The 23,184-nt window shown below is 22.3% G+C and overlaps 1 protein-coding gene across 18 annotated transcripts; it reads right to left on the bottom strand.

Moving 5' to 3' along the window:
• LOC126895258 (probable serine/threonine-protein kinase DDB_G0282963) lies at positions 1-23,161 on the bottom strand. 18 transcript variants are annotated; one of them, XM_050666914.1, is made up of 44 exons: positions 22,959-23,161; positions 22,655-22,728; positions 22,460-22,567; positions 22,229-22,330; positions 21,658-21,735; positions 21,234-21,296; positions 20,222-20,350; positions 20,086-20,160; positions 19,835-19,894; positions 18,090-18,287; positions 17,116-17,241; positions 16,879-16,989; positions 14,548-14,631; positions 14,370-14,429; positions 14,172-14,306; positions 13,801-13,938; positions 13,630-13,728; positions 13,459-13,557; positions 13,288-13,386; positions 13,051-13,218; positions 11,718-11,894; positions 11,502-11,645; positions 10,993-11,079; positions 10,670-10,807; positions 9,439-9,561; positions 9,222-9,380; positions 8,800-8,898; positions 8,587-8,736; positions 8,367-8,528; positions 6,929-7,054; positions 6,685-6,834; positions 6,521-6,625; positions 6,235-6,333; positions 4,458-4,589; positions 2,765-3,013; positions 2,294-2,389; positions 1,984-2,130; positions 1,748-1,877; positions 1,396-1,672; positions 1,138-1,324; positions 902-1,078; positions 684-833; positions 424-603; positions 1-347 (listed from the first exon to the last, which is right to left on the bottom strand). In XM_050666914.1, exons 2-44 carry the CDS (start codon positions 22,668-22,670, stop codon positions 46-48), a joined length of 5,694 nt encoding a protein of 1,897 aa, XP_050522871.1. In that variant the 5' UTR covers positions 22,671-22,728; positions 22,959-23,161; the 3' UTR covers positions 1-45. The 18 variants fall into 18 exon arrangements, with proteins under 18 accessions (XP_050522871.1, XP_050522869.1, XP_050522870.1 ...); XM_050666912.1 differs by having other exon boundaries at positions 11,502-11,894; XM_050666913.1 differs by having other exon boundaries at positions 4,458-4,583; positions 11,502-11,894.
• Between the last annotated feature and the right edge of the window lie 23 nt (positions 23,162-23,184).

The following is a 23,184-nucleotide window of genomic DNA, read 5'->3' as shown; positions in this document are numbered from 1 at the left end:
TATCACAGTCAATAAATTAATATATTAAAAGTCAATAAAATATAATTATGTTAAACATAAGCTATTTACAAGAGTATGCAATTTTAACATAATATCGCTAAAATTCTTTATTTTTAAAACAGCGCTATTAATAATACACTTAATCATGTTTACATCATCCATCTTTGTTAATTTATCCCATAAATCTGGGCCTAAAATTGATTTATAAACAATGTACTTTTTCAATAAGCCTGAAGAAGGTTTGTATTTTGGATGATACTTCATTATTGCTATAGTACTTGAAGCATAGTCAACTGATCCCAACACCATAACAATAGTTATAAGACATTCTTCAAATAACCTAGATCCTATGACATAAAAAAAAAAATTAAATAACTAACTTTAATTAATCAGTTTTTCAAAAATTTTAAAAATAATAATTACGTATACGACTATCTTTTAAATATTCAATAAACTTTTCCTGCAGTATTTTATAACTATTATAAATAGTAATGTAAATATGTTCTTTTTCACTTTTTTTTGTATTAAGAGAATTTTTATACTTATTTAAATAAGTGGCTATTATAGCATTACATGATGTTCTAAAAGGCTTGATAGACATGACTAAAAATATTATTAAAAAATTATAAGATATTAAAATTAATTTATTATGCTTAAAATCATTTAAAAAATTATTTATTTACTTATTGACTGCATAATTTTAAGAGTATTTTCTTCGTTTATTTGAGTATTTAGATAATACTCCAAGGCTGGAAATAGGCAATTCAAAATAAACTCAACCATATCTTTAGATTTACAACACTTCAAAAAAACAACAATGGATACAAAAAAATCTAAAAATGAAAAATACAGAATTAAAAAATTCATGAAATTACATAAGATAAACATAAAATGTATGTACCTGGCTTGTTTATATGTTGTATAAAATTTACAGGTAAATCAGTGTTAAATGAGTAATTGAAATGAATAGATAATAAATTAATCAATTCACGTTGAAAAATGTCACAACCAGCAATTTGCTCAGAATATAACTTTTGTTTAGCTATTATACATGATATGACACTTACTAGAACTGGATCTACAATAAAAATAAAGTTTAAGCCTAAATAACTTATTCATAAATAATAAGTTAATTACCTTCTTCATCATTTATTCGCATGGGCAGGCAATTTTTCCACATTAATAATGATATGAATATTACACAACAGTATTTATTTGGTAATATAACCATTGAATCAAAAATAAATGTCTGAAGTGTCTTTAAAAGTCTTAATCGAACACATATATCGACAAAATATGTTGTATTAGTTATTATTAAGTTGTCCTAAAAATTAGAAATATTATTGGAAGAAATAGTATTTAATGAACCAATAACCTGAAGATATTCTTACTTACAATTGCATGATTCATATTCATTTTTTTATTCAAAACATTTTTTCGAATAACACTTAATACCAAATAAATAAATGAATCCTTTCTTATCATTTTGGCTAATGCTAAAGTAAGTGAAGTTAACTTAACTATTGTGGGGCATTCTATATGTAAATTTATTTCCCTTAGCCGCTCAATTTGTTGAGGACTTTCTAATTGAGAATAGTCAATTTTAAAAGGTGCCAAACCATTAATAATAGGTACTGCAATCATTTTTTCAAAAAGTAACACACCAATAGAACTGCAATAAAATAAAATGTTACGAACATTTTTTGAATTTTTTATAAGTATATGCAATTAGAATCGTATGATCTACCTGGCAATTTCTCCTTCGTTGAAAAAACGTAAATTTCTAAATTCTTTTGACTCCAAAAGTTCATTTATTGGTTTGTTAGAATTTATTAAATCCCTAAAAGTAAGCCTAATTTTGATATTACTTTTAATATCTGAAAAATATTAAAAAAAAATTAATTAGATATAACAAAATTGATCACCAAAGGAAAAAACATTTTGTTGTTATTGATTTATCAGGAAAAATTGTTAAAAAATTACTTTTTTTTTGTGTTGATGGATTTTTTTGGTTATTATTTTTTTTTTTTTCCTTTTTACTCAATACTATATTTTCACTTTTACACATAGTATTACTATCTGGAATTGGTTGCTCTGTTTCACTTAATTTTGAAAAATATTCATTTTGCTCTAAAATTAAGCAAATATTTATACATGTTTATTATATTTCAAATTATTAATACATATTTATTCATAAAAAATGAAAAATTTTATAAATAACAAACACAATTTTTTTAGATAGTTTAAATATGTTGGACACAAAGTTTGTTGATAACTATTAGTTTAAAATTACCTTTTTCATTTTCAACTTTAGTTGTGATATTTGCAACACTGTTAACATTTAATGATTCATCAAAAGTGGTACTTTTACTATTTAATTCCATATTTTCTAAAAAATTTTTAAATAAATCAGTAATTTATTTTAATTATTTGTATTTGTATCTATTACATATATTATAAACTATACACATAATTGTTATATATTATGTTAAAGAACATAGTTATTATTTACAAAGCATTATTATTTTATGACTTAGTTGCTGAATATTCATCAAAAAGTACCAGAAATTATGTGAAAAAAAGGAGGTACATTATAGAAATAGAATCTACAATACAACGCCTAAAGATATAATCTACTACTAAACCACCACACACTTATGTTTCAGATTGTGATACACTTCCTTATATGTTAATAATATGATGTGCCACTAAAGGAAATACTAATATGTCATTTAAATTTTTAATTTAAATAAATTTTAAATACCTGTATCAGTCTCGGCTACTAAATGAGTACAAAGAGGAACAAAAGGTTCACCCACCATCATTTCTTTAAATATATCTTGAATTTGTTTGGAAAATTCATTTTTATCTTTTGTACACAATATCGAGAATAATTCATTACATGTGTCAACTGACAAGTCAGAGGACATAAAATTCAAATCATTATCTTTATTCAGAGCCAATTTGTCATCTAGAATGTTTTCTGGTTCACAGCTATTATTTTTATCTGTAGCTAATTTAAAAAAAAAAAAATGATACACAAAATGATTGGTTTATCATAAACCATTCGATTACTGAATAATAATATATTAATAAAATAAATGTAAAATAAATATAATATAAACATTTGATATTAAATGGATAAATATGTTTATTTAATATGCTGACATTAAATAATTATAATTATGACTAAAATTTGAAAAAATTTTAATTATAAATTTATGCAAATATTTTAAAATCAAATTGAATATTAAAAATAAGTATTACATAAATGTTGACAAGACATTTAAAAATATGTATTAAAAGTAGAATTAACATATAATTTTATCGAAATATTTTAATACCAAATTTAGTGAATATTAGCAAAATAATATTACATAAATTTTGACGTGGCTTTCAAAAATAAATATTTAAAGTAGAATCAACGTATAATATTATTATAATATTAAAAAACTAAGATAAAAATGTAACATTACGGGAATTAATAATATAAACTAATATTTTCTAAGTAATCAATACGTAATATTTCTATCATATTAAAATTTTTTCTTACTGAGTGGGATATTTTTAGTTGCATATATTTCCTGATTTATTAGCAAATAATTACTTTTTAGAATAATCACTTATAATTTAAAGGTGTGTTTTTTAAAATATACTCTTCTGAGAACACATTCTTATAATTCAGAAAATTACAATTTTTCTAACTTAAATCTCGTATTCCAATAAAAAAAACCAGATAAATTATATTCAAAATTTAAAAGAATTAACATTTATAAATTTCATAAGATTAATAAAAAAAAGTTTAAAACATTTTTAAATAAATCTAATAGTTATTTATTGTTAAAAAAAATGTTTAGTAATAAATTCCGGTGGTGCTTACCAAATATGTTAATTGAGTTTCAAAAAATAAAAAATAAATATTTTATTAGTAAATGTATCTCCAACTATCTTTTATGAAATATTTTTTGTTTATTCCTTATATCCTATTATAAAGTTATTAAATAGAAAAATATCTAATTAAGAAAATAATTGGTCAATAACAATTTTTGAACTAGTGTTTAAAAAGTTAAGACTGTGAAGATTGGAATAGTTGCTGCTATTTTATCACTAGTCATTTCCCAACAGCATAACAATGAGAATAACTTCTAAAGTACTGGTCTTAAAGTTATTAACGACTAGTCATATCCTTAATTATAAAATTTCCTAATCTATAAGCTAGTTAAATGTGTATGTTGCCATTTAAAAAACACCCTTTTAAGTTATAAGTGATGATTTTAAAAAGTAATTATTTGCTGAATAATCAAGAAATATATGTAACTAAAAGAAATCAAAAATTGTTTTTACACAATATTGTATTTATTTTTGAGGGTAATTGAGTAATTTATCATAAACCAATCACCCTATATAAATTATAAATTACTTTTATCTTTACTGACTTAATTAAATAATACACATACTTATGCATTTATTTGTTACATCAATTATGTCTAAAGGGATTATATCAATATCAGAATCTTTTTTTGAATCGGCATTTGTATAAAACACATTGACTTTTTCAAAAAATGAATTATCAATTTTCGAATCTGAAACTTAAAAAAAATATATCAACTAAAATATAATAAAAAATATATGTATTATTCTCAACATGAATATATAACAAACTAGCCAAATGCATATATGACACAGTTTTTTCAGTTAATCTTAATAAAAACCCATAATTCTGATAGATTAGTTTTATCTAATAGTTATTAGTGGGGCTCATAACATACAGCTTTAAAACGTTCTATTTTAAGTACTGACATACAATTTAAAAAATTGTTTTTAGCATTAACCAAAAATCCTAAAATATGTTGAAAAAGTAAAAACTTTTATAACTGTTATAACACCAAAAAATTTTGAAAATATTTAAAAATTTATAAATACACGTGCTGCAATTAATATTACATGTTCCTTAGTAACAGGATCACAAAGTTACAGACAATAATAGAAAAAATAACAGAAAGAAGAATATTTTAATTGTTCTCTAAGTAAACGAAAATTATTTCAAGTTAAAGAATAGTACATGGTTGTATTTTTTTTTAGTAATAAAGGTATAAGTAATTTTTTGCTCTTATAGCTGTAATAGTAAAACAATAATTGTCTACGTTTTGGTCAACCAGAAATGTTTTTAATTAATAGTATTTATGCTATAAAAACAGAATTAAAAATCAAAACCGTATTTTAACTTTGAAATATGAAAAAATACGCAACACCAAATGTTTTATTCAGCTTACTGGTTTTTTAAAACAACCTAATACCTTACGTAGGTTTCCTTAAAGCTTCATAAAAAAAATATGCCTACACCAAAAATTAGAAACCCTGGTGGTTTCTAAACAGTAAATAAGCTAATTTTTGAAGAAATTGAAAAAGTTAGTCACTGTTTATTATTCATGTCCTAAATATATCAATATATATTCTACTTTTATCAACCTTATAACAAAAGATATGCAAGATTTTGTAAACTTGGACTTGGAAATTGTGTTTAAATTGTACAATTTTTTAGGTTCAGGTAAGGTTTAGTCTACCTCTTGTAATAATGACTTGATTGTTATTAAGTTAAAAATAACTTTAGTTGTGATATAATGAGCAAACATTTAATAAATGATACATATAAATAATATTTAGTTCATTTTTTATTGATTATTAAGAAATTGTTTTATAAACACCCTACACAATAATGTAAGTGAGTATCAAATATTTTATCAATATAGTAAATAAGGAACCTTTAAAGAAAGATTTGAACATTTTTATTTTAAAAATTAATATAATTTATATTCACATTTGAATAATTATTATTGGATGCTATATCAAATTTCGTCACAATGATTTTAAAAATAAATGTATAGTTTTATAATGTATATTTGTATTAATGTATAATTTTAATCTATACAATTTTGACTATCCTTGGTCTCTACTAAGCATAGTCCCAATTGAATTGTTTTTTATTACTTATACTCTGTAAAACTTAAAAATACATCAGTCGGTGTATGAATACTTGTCCATAGATATAATTCCCAATTATAACTCAAAAGTTGTTCATTACTACAAAGAAAACCAAGTATTATGATCAAAATTAGCTGATGGCCAGTATTGAAATGCCGGTTATTTAGATATGCCCAAGGAGTGTATTTTTATAAATTGTATAATCTATGAATTTAGACATATACCTAAATAAAAATTGAAAAATTAAATTACCATTTTTGTTTATTTCTGTGTTATTTTCATTAATATTTTGAGAATTCATGCTAGTAATATTAGCTGACCCATTTTTAGAACAATTTTCAACTGGACATTCTGAAAAATAAAGGTAATGGATTATATTTGTTTAATTACATCATTATATATGATTGGGTAGAATATATTTTAATTTTATCCAAAATCGAAACTTTATTTAGTTTTTAAATCAGTAATTTATATTTTGAGAAAATTAGTAAAAAAAACTTATAGCCCAATACCACCTCAGGTATGATATTATATTTACCGATTTGCAATTTTCCTTCTTCATCAGAACTTTCATTATCCGTTGAAACATTGCAGAAATTTTGATCAAACATATTATTATAAGGTAGTTTATTATTTTCATTATCTGAAAGTTACATAAATTAAAATTAAAAATATAACACAGAATAATAATAATATATATACCTAAGCTTTTATCACAAACAACTTCTTGTTTAGCATATTTAGAAGAATTAGGAGAAACAGAAATTTTAGAAATATCAGGTTGAAAATTAATATCTGTATAATGTGAATTTATTTTAAATGGCATATCATTACTGTCATTGTGCATACGATCTAACAATAAATATAATATTAAATAATAAAATAAAATATTAAACCACTTTTTAATAACACATTTATTTAAAATTGTATATTTCATCAAAAATACCCATAGAAAAATCTTGAAGATCTGTTTTTTGAAACTTATTGTACTCATTATTAAAATCATTTTCTTCTTTTTTACTGCATAATGATTCTTTATGAAAAGTATTGAATGTAGAATTTTTTAAACTTTCTAAAACATTGTTTCAAAGAACTAATAAATAAATTTGATAAGCATAATAATAACAAAATTTAAAATGTCTCTTTATTATTTCCAAAAAAAATTTTTACAATAAAAAGTTAGTGATCTTTTTATAACTATGTAGTCTGATCGATTTATAATAATCATTTGATTATTATTTTTTTTCAATTATTTTCAAAATAAATACAATATTAAAAAAAAACTTTTATTTCTTTTAGTTGCATATATTTCTTGATTTATAAACAAATAATTACTTTTTAGAAACATCCCTTATAATTTAAAGGTGTGTTGACTTAATTTTTTTAATGGCAATATACATATATAATCAACTTATTAAATAGAAAATTATTAAATTAAGAAAATGATTGGTTGATAACAATTTTTGAACTAGTATTTCAGAAGTTAAGACTGAAATGGTGAGGTGAGAAATGAGTGCTGCTAATTTAATCACTAGTCATTTACTAACAGTATAAAATTGAGAATAACTTCCAAAGTATATGTATGTTGCTATTAAAAAAAAAAAAAATTTAACACCCCTTAAAGTTATAAGGGTTGTTTCTAAATTGTAACACAAATAATATCCGACATCAAACTGATTTTGTCATGGACTTTGGATTAATGTTAAGTTTTAACCTTGACCCTAATCCACACATTAATTATATAAGCTGTAAGGTGTTTAAAGTACTTGGTTTATTATTTAGACTAGCAAGACTTTCAGCTAAACATTGCTGTTAAAAATTTATTTTTTTCCCTTTTTTGTCCCGTATGCTTCTACCAATTATTTAGTGAATGAGCCATTAAGGCATTTAATGTCTTGTACCAATATGGACATTCATTTCACTAATTTATTATTTAACACTTAGTTCTAAAAATATTAAATATCTAAAATTTTTGTTACTTTGTAAGTTATTGTGGATTTTTTATTGTTTTGTACTTAAAAATTGTAGTCTTTGTATAAATTGTACATATCTATTTGATATGTAAAAGGGCCCAGTCCGTTGAATTATATAAAATAAAATAAAACTTTAGGGCCAATACTATGGAAGTTAATCATATTTTTATACCTAAATGGTACAAAGAGTAATAAAAATAATTTATTAGTTGTTAAATAAAGAAATATATGCAACTAAGATAAATCAAAGTTTTTTTTCCAATATTGTATTTATTTTGAGAATTATCGAAAGATTTGATGAACCGATTACCCTGTATAATTAAATGTTAATACTGAAGATATAAGTTAGATTTCATTAATAAGAAAAGTTATTTTTAGGTAGTGATATTTATAAAAAATAATAATAATAACCTGAGATCAACAATTCATCTTCACTTGAACTATCTTCAAACGAATTTTCTGAACTAGAATTAGAAATATTTCTTACTTCAAAAATGCTTTTATAAAAAACTTGATCTTCATTGATAACACTGGTATTTATTCTATTTTTATTATTGAATGATGGTTCTATATCTAAAAAATGATGATTTAAGAAGATTTAACAAAAATAATACAAATAAATAACACATACTTGAATATATTTTGGATGGACTATTTTCTAACGGAATATCAATTTCTGAGGTACCTGAATTTTTAAGTTCTCTAGAACGCAATAATATATTGGAACTTTCACTTTCTGCTTTAAAAGACTTTTCTTTGTAGGTTGGTTTTTTTAATAATGCTGTAAATATAAAATATAATGAAACAAATATCTAAAGCATAAAGTATAAAGCATAATAATTACTAGATAAATTTTGTTTAGTATCTGAAACATCAATCATTGAGTTATCATTTGACGATTCTTTCTTGTCTATAATGGTATGAACTTTAAGTGGTGTTGATTCTGTGAAATTGAATATATTTTGATAATAATCAAACTGATTTTGACAAGAAGGATACAGGGTAAAAACCATAATGGTCTTCTCTATAAAATTTTCAGGAAATCAAAAACAAAGTAATCAATTTTTATCCCTTTATTAATTAAATAAAAAAAGACTCTTTAACATAAGTAAAATAAAAATATTTTTCACAGATTTTAATACTTGATACAACTGCCAATGATCTATTGAATTTAACTATAAAATCAATATAAAAAATAGACAACTATCATATTTTTCCTGTATCCTTCAATTACTTAAATTAAATCGGCAATCAATAATTATTTACTTTTAGGTAAGAATTTTTCTTTACAAAATGTACTATTATTATAAGAATGTTCACATTTTGAAGATGGTAATAAATTTGACACATCTTTTTCTTTAATTAATAGTTTTTCACTACAGTTAATAGAAGTATTGACATCTTCAGACAGTTCAATTGTCTTAGCTATTTTAAAAATTGAATTACAGTTACAAAAATATTTTAAAAGAAGCTTAAATATTACCAGTAGTAGAAAACTGTGAATTTTGTTTATTTGAATTACACTTTTCTGAATAGGGATTACCAGATGCATTTTTTAAATAATTATCAATATTTACATTATATGAAGAACAATTAGTTTGCTTGTCTAAAAATGAATAGAATAATTTTAAAATATAACTAGTATGAACTATTAAACTATCTATTTTATACCCATTTTTATTTTATTAGTATAATATTACGATAACATTTAGCTCAATTTACAAGTTTGAAATTGACATCATTAAATAGAAAATTTTATGAGAAAAAAATTGTAATTATAAAGTTATAATAGTTAACAAAGTTATAAGTTTATACTTATAATGATTTCTTTACTACTTATAATAATTACTTTAACTAAAATAACTAATCAAAAAAAAGTTGTTAAAAAAACTAAAAATCCATGTTAATTCAGAAGAAACTAACAATCAATTTTTAGCTTTAATGCGAAGCTGAGAAGGTATTATATTACTGATTTTTTTTTTTTTTTATTATTTTTAGAAATGATTTCTATAGCAACAAGTCACCAAAATATTTGGAATATTATAGTCTGGTATCTATCTACTTCGATTTGATACGATTTGTGATCTTTTGACGTATTGTTGAAAGAAATTGGTTTGGTGAGAGCTGAGAAAAAGTGGTAACAGAAAAAAAAAACACATAGCATCGATGCTAAAAAATGTTTTGTACAATTTTTTTTTTTATTATTATTATTCAATTATCAGTGTGCTATGATTCATTGAAGTTTAGTATTACTCACGTTATTTTATAAAAAATGCTCAAATTTTACGTTGCAGTACAATACACCAATAGTTCTTATCTGTACACTAAATATTAATGTTACTGTATTTACTCGACTACTGTTTTATTTGTTAACCCATAAACTTTAAATAGTAATCTCTTTTAGAATTGATTAAAATTGATTTTTTTTTTTTTTTTATGCTAAACTAGATTAATAAAAAAAAAAACTGGTTGCTATTTGAAAAACTAAAGTTGATATTGATTTGAGGGTTAAGGGATAAAGATGAAATCTTTATTTTTCTTATCAAGTAGCTCAACAAAGATTTATAACAAATAAAATAATTACATATATGATAAAACCAATATTTTTAAAGAAAATTTGTGAGGCATAGTTAGTCAATCACCCTGTATAGTAATTAGTACCTCAAATAGATCAAATAAAATTATGTTCAAAATAAATTAAATTTATTAAATACCTGCATTAATTTGTGGTGCTTTAGTCATAACTTTGGAACAATTAATTTGAGCCTTTTTGTTAGTAGATAAATTAAAATTTGGTGAAATAGAATTCATATTTTTTACTGCTTTATTTTCATATGGGTTTATAGTATAACCTGAAAATATATGTCAATAAATAACATCATTATTGTCAATAAATTGTATCTTCATCATGTAAATAATTTTTTTTTGGAAAATCTACCCCAATCATTTTCTCAAAAACTACACTAATTATTTACTCTAAAGTTCTGAATAATTGTATGTTATTTTTTATAAATTAAATTATTGAAAGAATACTTACATTTTTTTTTCTCATTATGAGTTAAAACTGTGACACTTGGTTCAAAGGTGTTTTTGAACTTCAATTTCTTACTAGGAGTTTTGTCTCCTAAGGAATAATAAATAATTAATATAATTTTCATTCAAAATTTCAACAATTTTATACTGAACTCATTGAGTTCTTAAATGACATATTTTTAACTATCAACATTGTAGTATTTTCGGTGATATTTTATCAAAATATAGAAAAAAATCACCCAATATATAAATAAAAAATATATACGTAAAATTGGTTAGAAAATTAAAATAATTATAAAATACAGGATTTCCACTTTATTATTATAATATTTATTTTAACATCAAATATGAAAAATTTATATTTAATATTAATCTTGTATTGAAATATCAATATTGATTGAGGACCTTATTAACTAATAATTATAATGATAAAATATAATGAATAATGTATTAATAATAAAAAAATAATATCAACAATAAAGAATAGATAAATAAATCAATGTAAATTCTTACTTTCACGAGTTTCACAGTTATCAGATAAATAATCAATATCCACATAAACATCTTTTAGAATACTTAAAATGTTAGGATCAATATCATTTGACACTGTTGTTTTATGAGAAATTTCCAGAGGTTTTAATATACTTTCTTTTCCTTCTAATTCCAATAGTAAGGGAATATCAAAATTAGAACTTCTCATTTGACTGATTAAGCATTTCTTGTCTTTACTTATTAAATCATGCAGAATATTTCCTTCTATATGCTTTTTAGTGTACATATCACTGCGAGATTTTTTTAAGTTAATATCAAATGCATGATGTTCTGATTTTGAATTAAAAATTTTATTATTATCAACATTTACATAAAAAAATGTTTTGCAATTGCATTTTTTATCAATAGACAAAGCTGAAACAAAAATATTAACAACCTAAAAAGACTTTTATTAAGCAAATGCAATAATAATAAAATTTGATTGTGTAGTAACTGTTCTCTATCAAAAATATTGTATGTAATAAATCAAATAATCCCCTTATGGTCTACAGTTAGAATAGAACCACAAAAACTCCTGCTTATCATAAATATGATGAAGAAATAGAAGATATCTAGAACAAATATAGATATAGAGTGATAGAAATGACAAACGAAAAAACAAACCTAATTGTTTTAGGAGACTGGAATGCAGTAGTAAAAGTAGTAAAATAACATGTTACTAAGTTATACATTTAGTTTAACTGAAGTTTATTGATACAAGAAATTGAATTGTGATTTCTAAGTCTCCATAAAGCTTCTTTTTTTATGTGAATTATAATATACTTTAGAATGATGGCCATCATTGCCATTGTTATCACTAGTACACATTTTATGTTTATGATTATTTTTAATATTATATAAAACTTTGATTTAAAAAACAAATCTACCATTTGAGTCAAACATTTTATTTAAGTAATTTTCAGGTATTTTATTATAGATAAATAATTATTTATAAATACTTCATTATATGTAAGATTACCTATTATTTTATTTAAATATGTTAGAAAAATTTAAGTAAAACTAGAAGTTTTACTTTATAAAATTATTAAGTTCATTAACGTTTACAATAGTAATATTGAATTTTAGCTATACAGTATTCTTTTTTTATTTATTTTTTAACATCATTTCTTTTGAGATGAACTTCTAGATTTCAAGGATAATGGTAGACATATTCATCTTTATTTTATAACCATAAAAATGTTAAACATTATCAAGATTGTATAAATATTATTTAAGGAATTTCATGCTAAAAGGGCAACATAATTACACTAAACCCCAAAAATTTAGTCAATTTTTATAGTTTTTAATAAAAATCTTATTTATAAAAAGTTACTTTTAAAATTCTAAAATCACCAATAAGTTTATTAACATAATTGTTAAAACAAGTTATTCTTGTACCATTTTCACATAATTTAAAAACCTATTAATTTTATAATTAAATTATAGAATACTTTTATTCCTAACTAAATTTAAACAAATAAATCAATAAAATATAAAGTTATTTGCAAGTAAATGATTCTAAAGTACTTACGAATTTCTACAACTTCAATTTTATTTGAACTAAATAAGTTAATAGGTTTTTCATAATTTATAAAAGGTATTTTAATAACATCATTGCAATTATTATCATGGTTGGGAACATTATGCAAGTCAAATATACTAATTTGTGATTGCTTTCTTTTACCGCACAGAGAAAAATCTAATTCATTACATATTAGATTTACAGAATCAATAATTTAATTACATTTAATGACTCATAAAAATATACCTGTTAATAAATTAGACTCATGAAATGAATCATTGAGAGTTTTGAAAGATAGTTCAATATTCTGAGATTTCATTTCATTAACACTTTCACCATTGGAATCTTTAAGTAAATATGATATTAGATTTACAGAATCAATAATTTAATTACATTTAATGACTCATTAAAATATACCTGTTAATAAATTAGACTCATGAAATGAATCATTGAGAGTTTTGAAAGATAGTTCAATATTCTGAGATTTCATTTCATTAACACTTTCACCATTGGAATCTTTAAGTAAATATGATATTAGATTTACAGAATCAATAATTTAATTACATTTAATGACTCATTAAAATATACCTGTTAATAAATTAGACTCATGAAATGAATCATTGAGAGTTTTGAAAGATAGTTCAATATTCTGAGATTTCATTTCATTAACACTTTCACCATTGGAATCTTTAAGTAAATATGATATTAGATTTACAGAATCAATAATTTAATTACATTTAATGACTCATAAAAATATACCTGTTAATAAATTAGACTCATGAAATGAATCATTGAGAGTTTTGAAAGATAGTTCAATATTCTGAGATTTCATTTCATTAACACTTTCATCATTGGAATCTTTAAGTAAATACGATATATCATTTTTACTTTCTTGTACTAAACATTACATAAAAAAATTAATGAATTAGTATTTTATGACACCATTATTAAAAAATAAAATTGTGTAATTTCTAAATATAAATTTTAATATATCTTTTTCTTAGGTTGATGAATCTTTAAAAATAAACAGATTAGTCATTACGTTATGATAAAATATAAGCAGAATTAATTAATATTATAAGTACGATTTTATAATATAAATATAAATATATAATATAAAAATAACTTACTAATTTTTGTAATATTTTCACTAATATTTGTTATACTCAATGATTTATTATCATTAGATGGAGAAATTTCTTCAACATTAAAAATACTACAAGAAGGGTTTTCATCTACATAATTATGGGAATTTGTGATATTCTCTACAGAACATAAATTTATTTAAACAATTTATTCAAAATCTATACTGCATAATTGAAACTTACTTGAAAATACATCTGGTTTTTTAATTAATTGAACATCATGATTATCCTGAAGAATTTTTTCTGTAATGAATGAATTTTGGGTAAAAATTGAGATTTTTTATACAATTAATAAAAATTAAATTTAGTTTTATAATATAACTTAAATAAATCAAATCTAACAAAAATTAAGATAACATACCTATATTAAATTCAGGATTAGGTTCAATGGGCAATTCCAAGACATTAGCTTGTATTTTATTTTTATTGCTGGTACTATTGGTAACTATATTGAAAGATTAATTAATAATTTTAAAACTCAAGTAAATAATTTTTTTTAATATTATTAAATTATAAGTACATGATCATTTTCCTCTTAAATATATTGAAATTTGAAAAATATACAAAGTGATAAAATCTTGTAAGACACTCAATTTCTCAAAAACTATTGAGAATTTAAAATTTTTGTAAGGAGAAAAATATGTTCTTTACATAATATGTAGTTATATTTTTTTCCGACCCTTTGGGGATAAAAATCCTGATTTAAAATTTTCTTAAATAGAAATCCTTATTTTTAACTTTAAAATATGATACAAAAAAATTACAAATAACACTGTTCTCACAATTTTTTAATCCAATCAACCGTTTACATTGTATGAATTGTTTAAAGATTTAAATGCAAGTAAAAATTCATTATTGATTTGTTTTTATAAACCAGTGGCAGTGCAACCAGTATTATTGTCTCTACGGTAGCAGCAATGTTACTATTTCATGACTTGATAAATAAAAATTGGTTTATGCGACTGCAAAAAAAATTAATGATTTCTGTATTCAAGACAGTAAAATCACTTAATTTTAACAAGCAGTAACAGACCAACAGTTGATCGAAAAAAAAAATTGTAAGAACAAAAATGTTAGTAGTTTTTTTTCTCTATCATATTATAAAGTTAAAATAGGAATTTCCATTTAAAAAATTACAAATAAGAATTTTTATCTCTGCAGGGATGAAAAAAAATATAACTACATATTATGTAGAGTTTCATGAAAATCCTATTGGTTCTCCTTATAAAAATGTTAAATTCTCAATAATTTTTGAGAAAATGAGTGTCTTACCAGATATTAATAACCTTATATATATATATATTACATAAATTTAATAGCCAAAATTTCACGATTTTTTAGGAAAAATTGCTGGTGGTCCTAACGCTAATTTTGTTTAATTTTTTTTAGTATAATAAATTCCAAAATGGATATTTAGAACATAAAACCTTAAAATATTATATTTAATATAAATTTAAAGTTAGGGTGTAAGTAAAATTCCATAAGAAACCCTAAAATTTGGTACATATATAGTTTAATAACATAAAAACATGATTTTTATTCATTATTTAATTAATTTAAGATATGGGAAATATTAAAAACGTTATTAAAAATTTTTTTAACATACTGTAATTATAAAAAAAAACCCAGCTTAGTGGGGTCGCGGCACAGTGGTAACGAGGCATAGTTAGATCAAGTATAATGATTTCTGACAGTGATTAAAATCACTACCAAAAAAACGCTTTGATACAAATCTTTAAATAGTGTTTAATTTAAAAAAATTGGTGGATTATTCTAAAAGCTACATGATCTGCTATTTTCTTATTAACATCCTGAATGAAAAAGGGATTATTAAAAAGTATTATTTCTCATAAAAAAATTGTATTGATCCATACACTTTTCAATAAGTTATAGCATTATAAAGTTAAAAATGTAAAAAATAAAATCAATAATTTTCACACGAAAACAGCATTTGGTAGCCATTTTCACCACGAAGACAATTCCAGAGGTCAAATTTTTTTTTCATAATAAAGTATATTACATTATCTTTAAATTAAGATTTATATAAAAGTGTCAGTTATTCACAGAACATTTTCAAAAGTCAAGTTAAAAAAGTTAACTTTTTGTGAAAAAGTTGTCATTTTGAGTCCCTCCCTGTGGGTAGGTAAAGGGTTAAATTTATAAAAAAAATATACCAAATGATAGGTAAAGACATCAAGCATCTATAAAAAAAAAATTATCATGATTTGTTCATTTTTTAAAAAGGCAGTTTTAAGTAAAAAAAATTTTAAAAACTTCGAAAATTAGCGAATTTTAAATTTGTAATTTTTTTGGAGGTTTCCCCCATTTACGAGGAACGAGCGAAATTTTTTCAATTTTTGAGGGTAATGTCTTTGATTAGATACAATTTGTGATCTTTTGACGTATCATTGAAAGNCTTCGAAAATTAGCGAATTTTAAATTTGTAATTTTTTTGGAGGTTTCCCCCATTTACGGGGAACGAGCGAAATTTTTTCAATTTTTGAGGGTAATGTCTTTGATTAGATACAATTTGTGATCTTTTGACGTATCATTGAAAGAAATTGGTTTCGGTGAGAGCTGAGAAAAAGTGGTAACAAACACAAAAAAAAAACATATCATAGTAAAACCAATACCTTCTCAGCTTCGCATCGAAGCTAAAGAAAGATTTTAAATAATAATTTTTATTTCTCACTTTTAGATTCCATTTTAAGTTCTTCTTCTAATTTTTTAACATACTCTGGAGTAACTACAAATTGTTCAAGATCATTAGAATCATTAAATATCCAGTCATTTGAATCTGAAACTTCATAAAAAAAAATGTTTAAAAATTCTTTTCTACACTTGAATTTTATGTATGATTAAGTTTATTTTATTAATTAAAGAGAGACCTTGCAAAAACACTGAAAAAATAAAATATTAGATTAGTTACTAGATTTTTGTTGATCATTCATTGATAAAATATCTACAGGCTCATTTGGATTTAAACAGCTTTTTAACATAGATAAACTTGAACATTCTGATGAGATTTCAGGATATAATTTCAATATATTTGTGCCTAAAAAAATTACAATATATTAATACTATAACATCACTTACATATTTTATATTTATTGAAATTATTCCGTTTTAATATTATTTATAATAAGCTGTGGAATAGAGAACTTTTAGTATTTGCATATATATTATCATATACATAAACAATCCCTGCAGATATTTATTTATAAACATAAATAAAATTCAAAAGAAAAAATTTGTATCATGTAACAATGAATTTATCTGTTATAAACAAATTACTTAAAAAAAAAAGTTTGAGTTTATATTATAAGGTTTTTAAGTGCAAAAGTATTTGCATATATAGGTCTTTATTGGGGCTTTAAATACTCTGATCTAATTATGAGCATTAAATTGCTTTTTTTATAGAATTCTCAAAAAATATTTCTAATATTAACATTCCTTATAATTAAAAAATTAAAACTAATTTGAAAATATGTTAACTTATTTTTAACAAAATTTTCAAAATACATACATTACACAACTAACATAATTTGTATATGTTGAGATAACAAGTATTTTGTGATCATTTTTATCTATCTGTTCTATGTTATATTTAATTTACTTTTTAAATGTAACCAGATGACGATCTATTGCCAAAACAAGCAACTACCATTTTAAATTTATAGAACTCCAAGGACTTGGAGTATACATTTTATAATAACAATTGTGTATTAAACTAAACCAATTGATCAATGATAATGTTTTACTTTAAATTCTTGATATTCAATTTTATGGTACTTTATTAAGGATAGAACATTAAAAGATAATAATTTAATATTTTTGACATTATCAATTTTTTTTTAAATATTATATATAATCTGTACACTTAATATAAAATATATATATTACTTTTCTTGGTATCTTTACATATTGATGAAAGAGATGAATATTTGGTATTAACAGATGATTTAGTATTGACTAGAAGGTTGGAGATTGGATTTGATGAATAGTTAAGTTCATTCGTTATTAATGGTTCATTCATTATTAACTGTAAATCATGGATTGAATTTAACTTTTTTTCTACAGATGTATTAGATTGCTTTTCACCTATAAATAAAATATTGATAACTAGTTATTTGATATAAATATATATATTTTTTTTAAGAATATATTTAATTGAAATCACGCTTAATATAAATATTTTATTCATTATCATTATTATAATTTTTTTTTTTATTTGTTGAATTTTTACATATACAGTAAGGATATTATATCATAATTTTTAAATATCATTAAAAAGAAAATAAATTAATCAAAATTATTATGATAAAGACAACATATTAGACTCACTTTTTTTTTTAATGTACAATATGATATGACAAAATAAAAATTTCCCATCATTATGGAGAAAAACAATCATAAGATCTATCTCTAAACCAGACAAAGATGGATTTCAAAAAAACAGATCTACCATGAATGCACTAACCATTATAACAAAAGACATCTATTCAGCATTCCATGCCAAATAACATTATTAACCTCATTGAATATCCAAAAATCTTATTATAATATAAATTGGCTGAACAAAATTCTAATAACACTTCAGAAGTAGAATATTAACAGAGACATACATACATATCTAATTTTTAAAAATATCTCACCTTCTTAGTAAAATTCAATGAAACTCATATGGAACTGAAATTTTATCTCAACTGAAAACACTATACACCATCTTCAACCAAGATTTATGCTTTAACATCTGAGCATTTAAATCAAGCCCCACACCAAGCATATTATGTGAAGCCAATACCTCTTTTTATAATACACCTCTTTTAAATATAAAAACATAATATTCTCATAGCCCTACATTAAAATATATAACCAATAAATAATTTTTAAAAAGCAACCTATAGTATTTTAAATACAGAACTAGCTTACAAAAACCAACACAGAATTACCAAGAATTTCTCCACATACAACATTTTTAACCTTGGAAACTACAATAATGTTGATACATCAAAAAATTAAACTTACAAGATATACAAAACAATTCAATTAAGTAACACAATTTTAGTACAATAACCATTAAATAATAAACACTGATGGATCTAAGCGTCAGTATAAAAGATTTTGCAATTATATTTTAAAAACCATTTTTGCTTCTCCTTCTATAGATACAATTATATATTGCCAATTGAAACTTTAGCAATTTTAAAAGTTCTAGAACAAATAGAAAAAGTATAGATTTTTTTCTTCTAGCTAGTGGCTCCCTTAGTAGATAGTAGCAATAAAAAATTTAAATGTGGAAAATGAAATATTCAGCAACAATCAGCAAAAAACAATAGCACTTCAAACTAAATGTATGAAATATTTCACTATGAAATAGTACATACATCTGGATACCAGCTCAACGAAATATAAGAGGAAATGAAAATACAGACATAACTGCAATAGAAGCTACAATTAATGTTAATGTACCAAAAAATGTAATATCATCTATAAACAGAATTATGATTAATATAAATAAAAAATTTCATCAACAACAGTGGTATATAGAAAAAATCAATAAACTATAAAAACCAAATAAAACCTACATTAGAGCCCAACATAATATCTTCTTCAACAAAACAAAGACAACATAATTAAATACTTACAAGCTTCAGTAATTTTTGAACAGATTGTCTTTTTATTAGTGTAGGTTTTCACATCACCGCCTAGAATTAAATTTAAGAGTATATATGATAAATCATTTTACAAATAAGCAATAATAGCATTAGACAACCGCCAAAAAAAAAGTATTTAAAAATACACATTAATGAAAGTTGAACATAATATTTTCTTAATTCTTACTAAAAAAATGTCTATATTATTTATTTAAAGCTACTAATTTTTTACAAACACTTACCTTTAGAAATTAGACTTGGAAGTACAGAATCTAAGTTATGTTCGAAAACTTTTGTTTTATCAAGTACATGAGATTCTAAAATAAAAAGTTAAATAGTTAAAATATATTATAAATAATACATTATGAATTAAGTTACCAATTGAATTATTAATTAGTTTGATATTATCATCTTCAGATTCTGACTCTGACTCAAATAATGAAGGAATAACATTTTTTTTCTTTTTAGGATATATATCATTTTTTGAAAATATATCATGAGTGAAAACTAAAAATGAATTATTTATAATAATAAGTTTAAAAATTATAATTACAGGTGTATCTCAATAAATAATCTGGCACACAGTTATCAGAACGTGTGATTTAAATAACTTTTATATTGTACAGCTGCATAATTTGTTTTATTGAATTTGTGTACTAAAAAAAATGTCATTGAACACACAATCATAACTTTGTGTGATAAAAAAGAAATATTTAGCCATCTAAAAAAAGTTAAAAGATAATACATATAGTCTAAGAATAGAAAACTGCAGTGATGTTACCAATCCAAGAAAAGTTTTTACCTACTGTTAAAAAGGTTATAGAATAGTTATGACACTAACAAAAATTATTTATTCTGAAGGTCGTTGCCAGATAAACATATGTTCACTAAATCTAAAAATCCCAAGTAGAAAAAATTTATAATGACTGTAACTTTTATACCTTATGCTAATTCATTAAGTTCTCGTAAACTCAATATATTTTAACTATACATTCATCTTTTTCATCATTTTTTAAATTATATATTTTACATATAACCTACGGTAATCCAGTATTTCTAATAGTTCGGCACTATTATGGTTCCATTTATTCCAAATTATCGAGATTCACTTATATTAGTTAGCAATATTTTATAACTCATTATTAAACGGTTGTTAAAAAAAACCTGTTTAAAACATAAATCAACAGTTTTAAAATGTTTAAAATGTCCCAAAAGATCAATGTAAATTTTTTAATTTTTGGTGTTTAACTAATAAAAAACACTGTTATAACCTGCTACTTAAAATGTAACAACCCTGATATAAAAACCATAAGTTTATTTTGAAATTATTATAATATTTATGTAAAAAATATTTTTATAAAACTAGGAAAAGTAAATATTAATCATTTACCATAGTTAAATGAATTGTTCTGGCCTTTTTTTTTAATTTTTCTGCCTTTTCCATTTTTTTTCCCTAAAAATAATTGAGAAGTTTATACACTTAATTCATAACTGTTTGCTACAATAATTTTTTAACATTTATTATATAAAGAGCAAAGAATTATATGCATTTATACATTTTACTAAGTTCTTCTGAACACACCATCTGCAAATACACATTTTTATTAATTGTTTAAAAATTTAGCTCTTTTTTAATGATGTTATAGGTTTTGAGATGATTAAGGGGTTAATTTCCCCTAAAATGAAAAATATTTTTATGTTTTTATATAATTTTACAACTAAGTTTTACAAACTTGGAACCCTTCAAAGTAGCTTAAACAAAATTTATAAATGCATATAATTCTATGTTTTAGTTATATATATATATATATTACCTGAAATCCTTTTTGATTTAGTACCTTCAATTTTAGAAACAGTTCTTACATCATCAGCCGGATTTAATTCATTGTTTTCTAGTTTAAACATAAATAATACTTAATTAAATAAAACCCGAGTATACTATATAACACACAATTGAAATGATACTTAATGAATGTTTTTTTTTTAAATATTTACCATAAATAGCTTAGGAAATTAATTATATTTTAGATATGTAGGAGTAATAAGAATCAAAAATGTTTCATAACAATATTAATTATTTTTAATTTTAGTAGCACAATCAACTTATTTGAATGAATTAAATGAAAAATTATAAATATTTCAATCATAAATGAGTTATCATTTAAATATACTTGATAAATAAAAGTTTATAAGTTTTCTTTTTAAACTAAAACATGAGATAAATGTTTTTTATCTAACTTGGATGGATGTTATTCAATAGTACAATTAAAAACAATACCTATGTTAAATGCTCACTAGTATTACATATTAATGTTCAGCAGTATTACACCATGTTATATTTATTGAGGCCCTGTTAAATTTTCACTTAAAAAATTATAATTTTACCTTTTAACTGTTTAAGTAATCTACATCTTGTCATATATCCACTAGTTGATGTTTGTACTGCTTTATCAATATCTTTTTGACTGAAAGACTTCTTTTTTTTTCCTATGTTAAATTTTACAGTTTAATATTTTTAATATATTATATATGATTAATATACTTAATTGTGTTATTGTATTATGATTTATTACAATCATGACAATAATCATTAAATTATATTTTTAATAAACTTACGCCCATAAAAATTGTTTTGTACAGGATTTTCTTTTTCAATCGAATCTGAATATGATCTTTTCAAGCTTTGGTCTGATATATTTAAATCATCAGTTGAAAATAAATTAACTAAAAAAAATTTAAAAATATAAACAAAACATTTAAATAAGTGTTATTGATGTATATTTTTTAATTATTTAACAAAGGCAAACTCACTTTGACTAGGACTCATGTTAGTATTCACTACTATAGAAGATTTCTTCTTAATTTTAATAAATGTCTTTCTATTCCTAAAATCATGAAAAATAAATTAATTTAAAAAAAAAACAATAAAAGGTTAGTAAAAAATCAAATTGAAAAATACAAAAATAAATGTTCTTTAAAAATCATATAATATCTTAACAAACTAATAATTATTTTAATGTGTTGTGTTAGAAAAAATCTAAATAATCTAAAAATTTCATTTATAAAACCAAAACGTTAACTAACGTTAAAATGGAGTTGTAACTTATTCGCTTACCGTAGTAATTTACAAGCTCTAAAAAGATCGCCTTATTAATAAACAATTAAAGGTATTACACAAAATTAAGGTATAGGAACACATTACTTTTTTTTAACAATATAATATTTTTTTAATAACATGCTTCGCAAACCATTTCAACTATCAAGTAAAAGTACCGGTAAGCGCACTGAAAAAAGCGAACCATGTGTTTATGAAGTTAGCAACAAAGAAGAATTGACAACAT

The sequence above is a fragment of the Daktulosphaira vitifoliae genome, unplaced genomic scaffold (genome assembly GCF_025091365.1).
Source record: "Daktulosphaira vitifoliae isolate Bord-2020 unplaced genomic scaffold, ASM2509136v1 Scaffold_1, whole genome shotgun sequence".
Classification (NCBI taxonomy): Eukaryota; Metazoa; Arthropoda; class Insecta; order Hemiptera; family Phylloxeridae; genus Daktulosphaira; species Daktulosphaira vitifoliae.
Note: the sequence above shows the minus strand (reverse complement) of the source record. Positions and strands in the feature narration are given on the sequence as shown.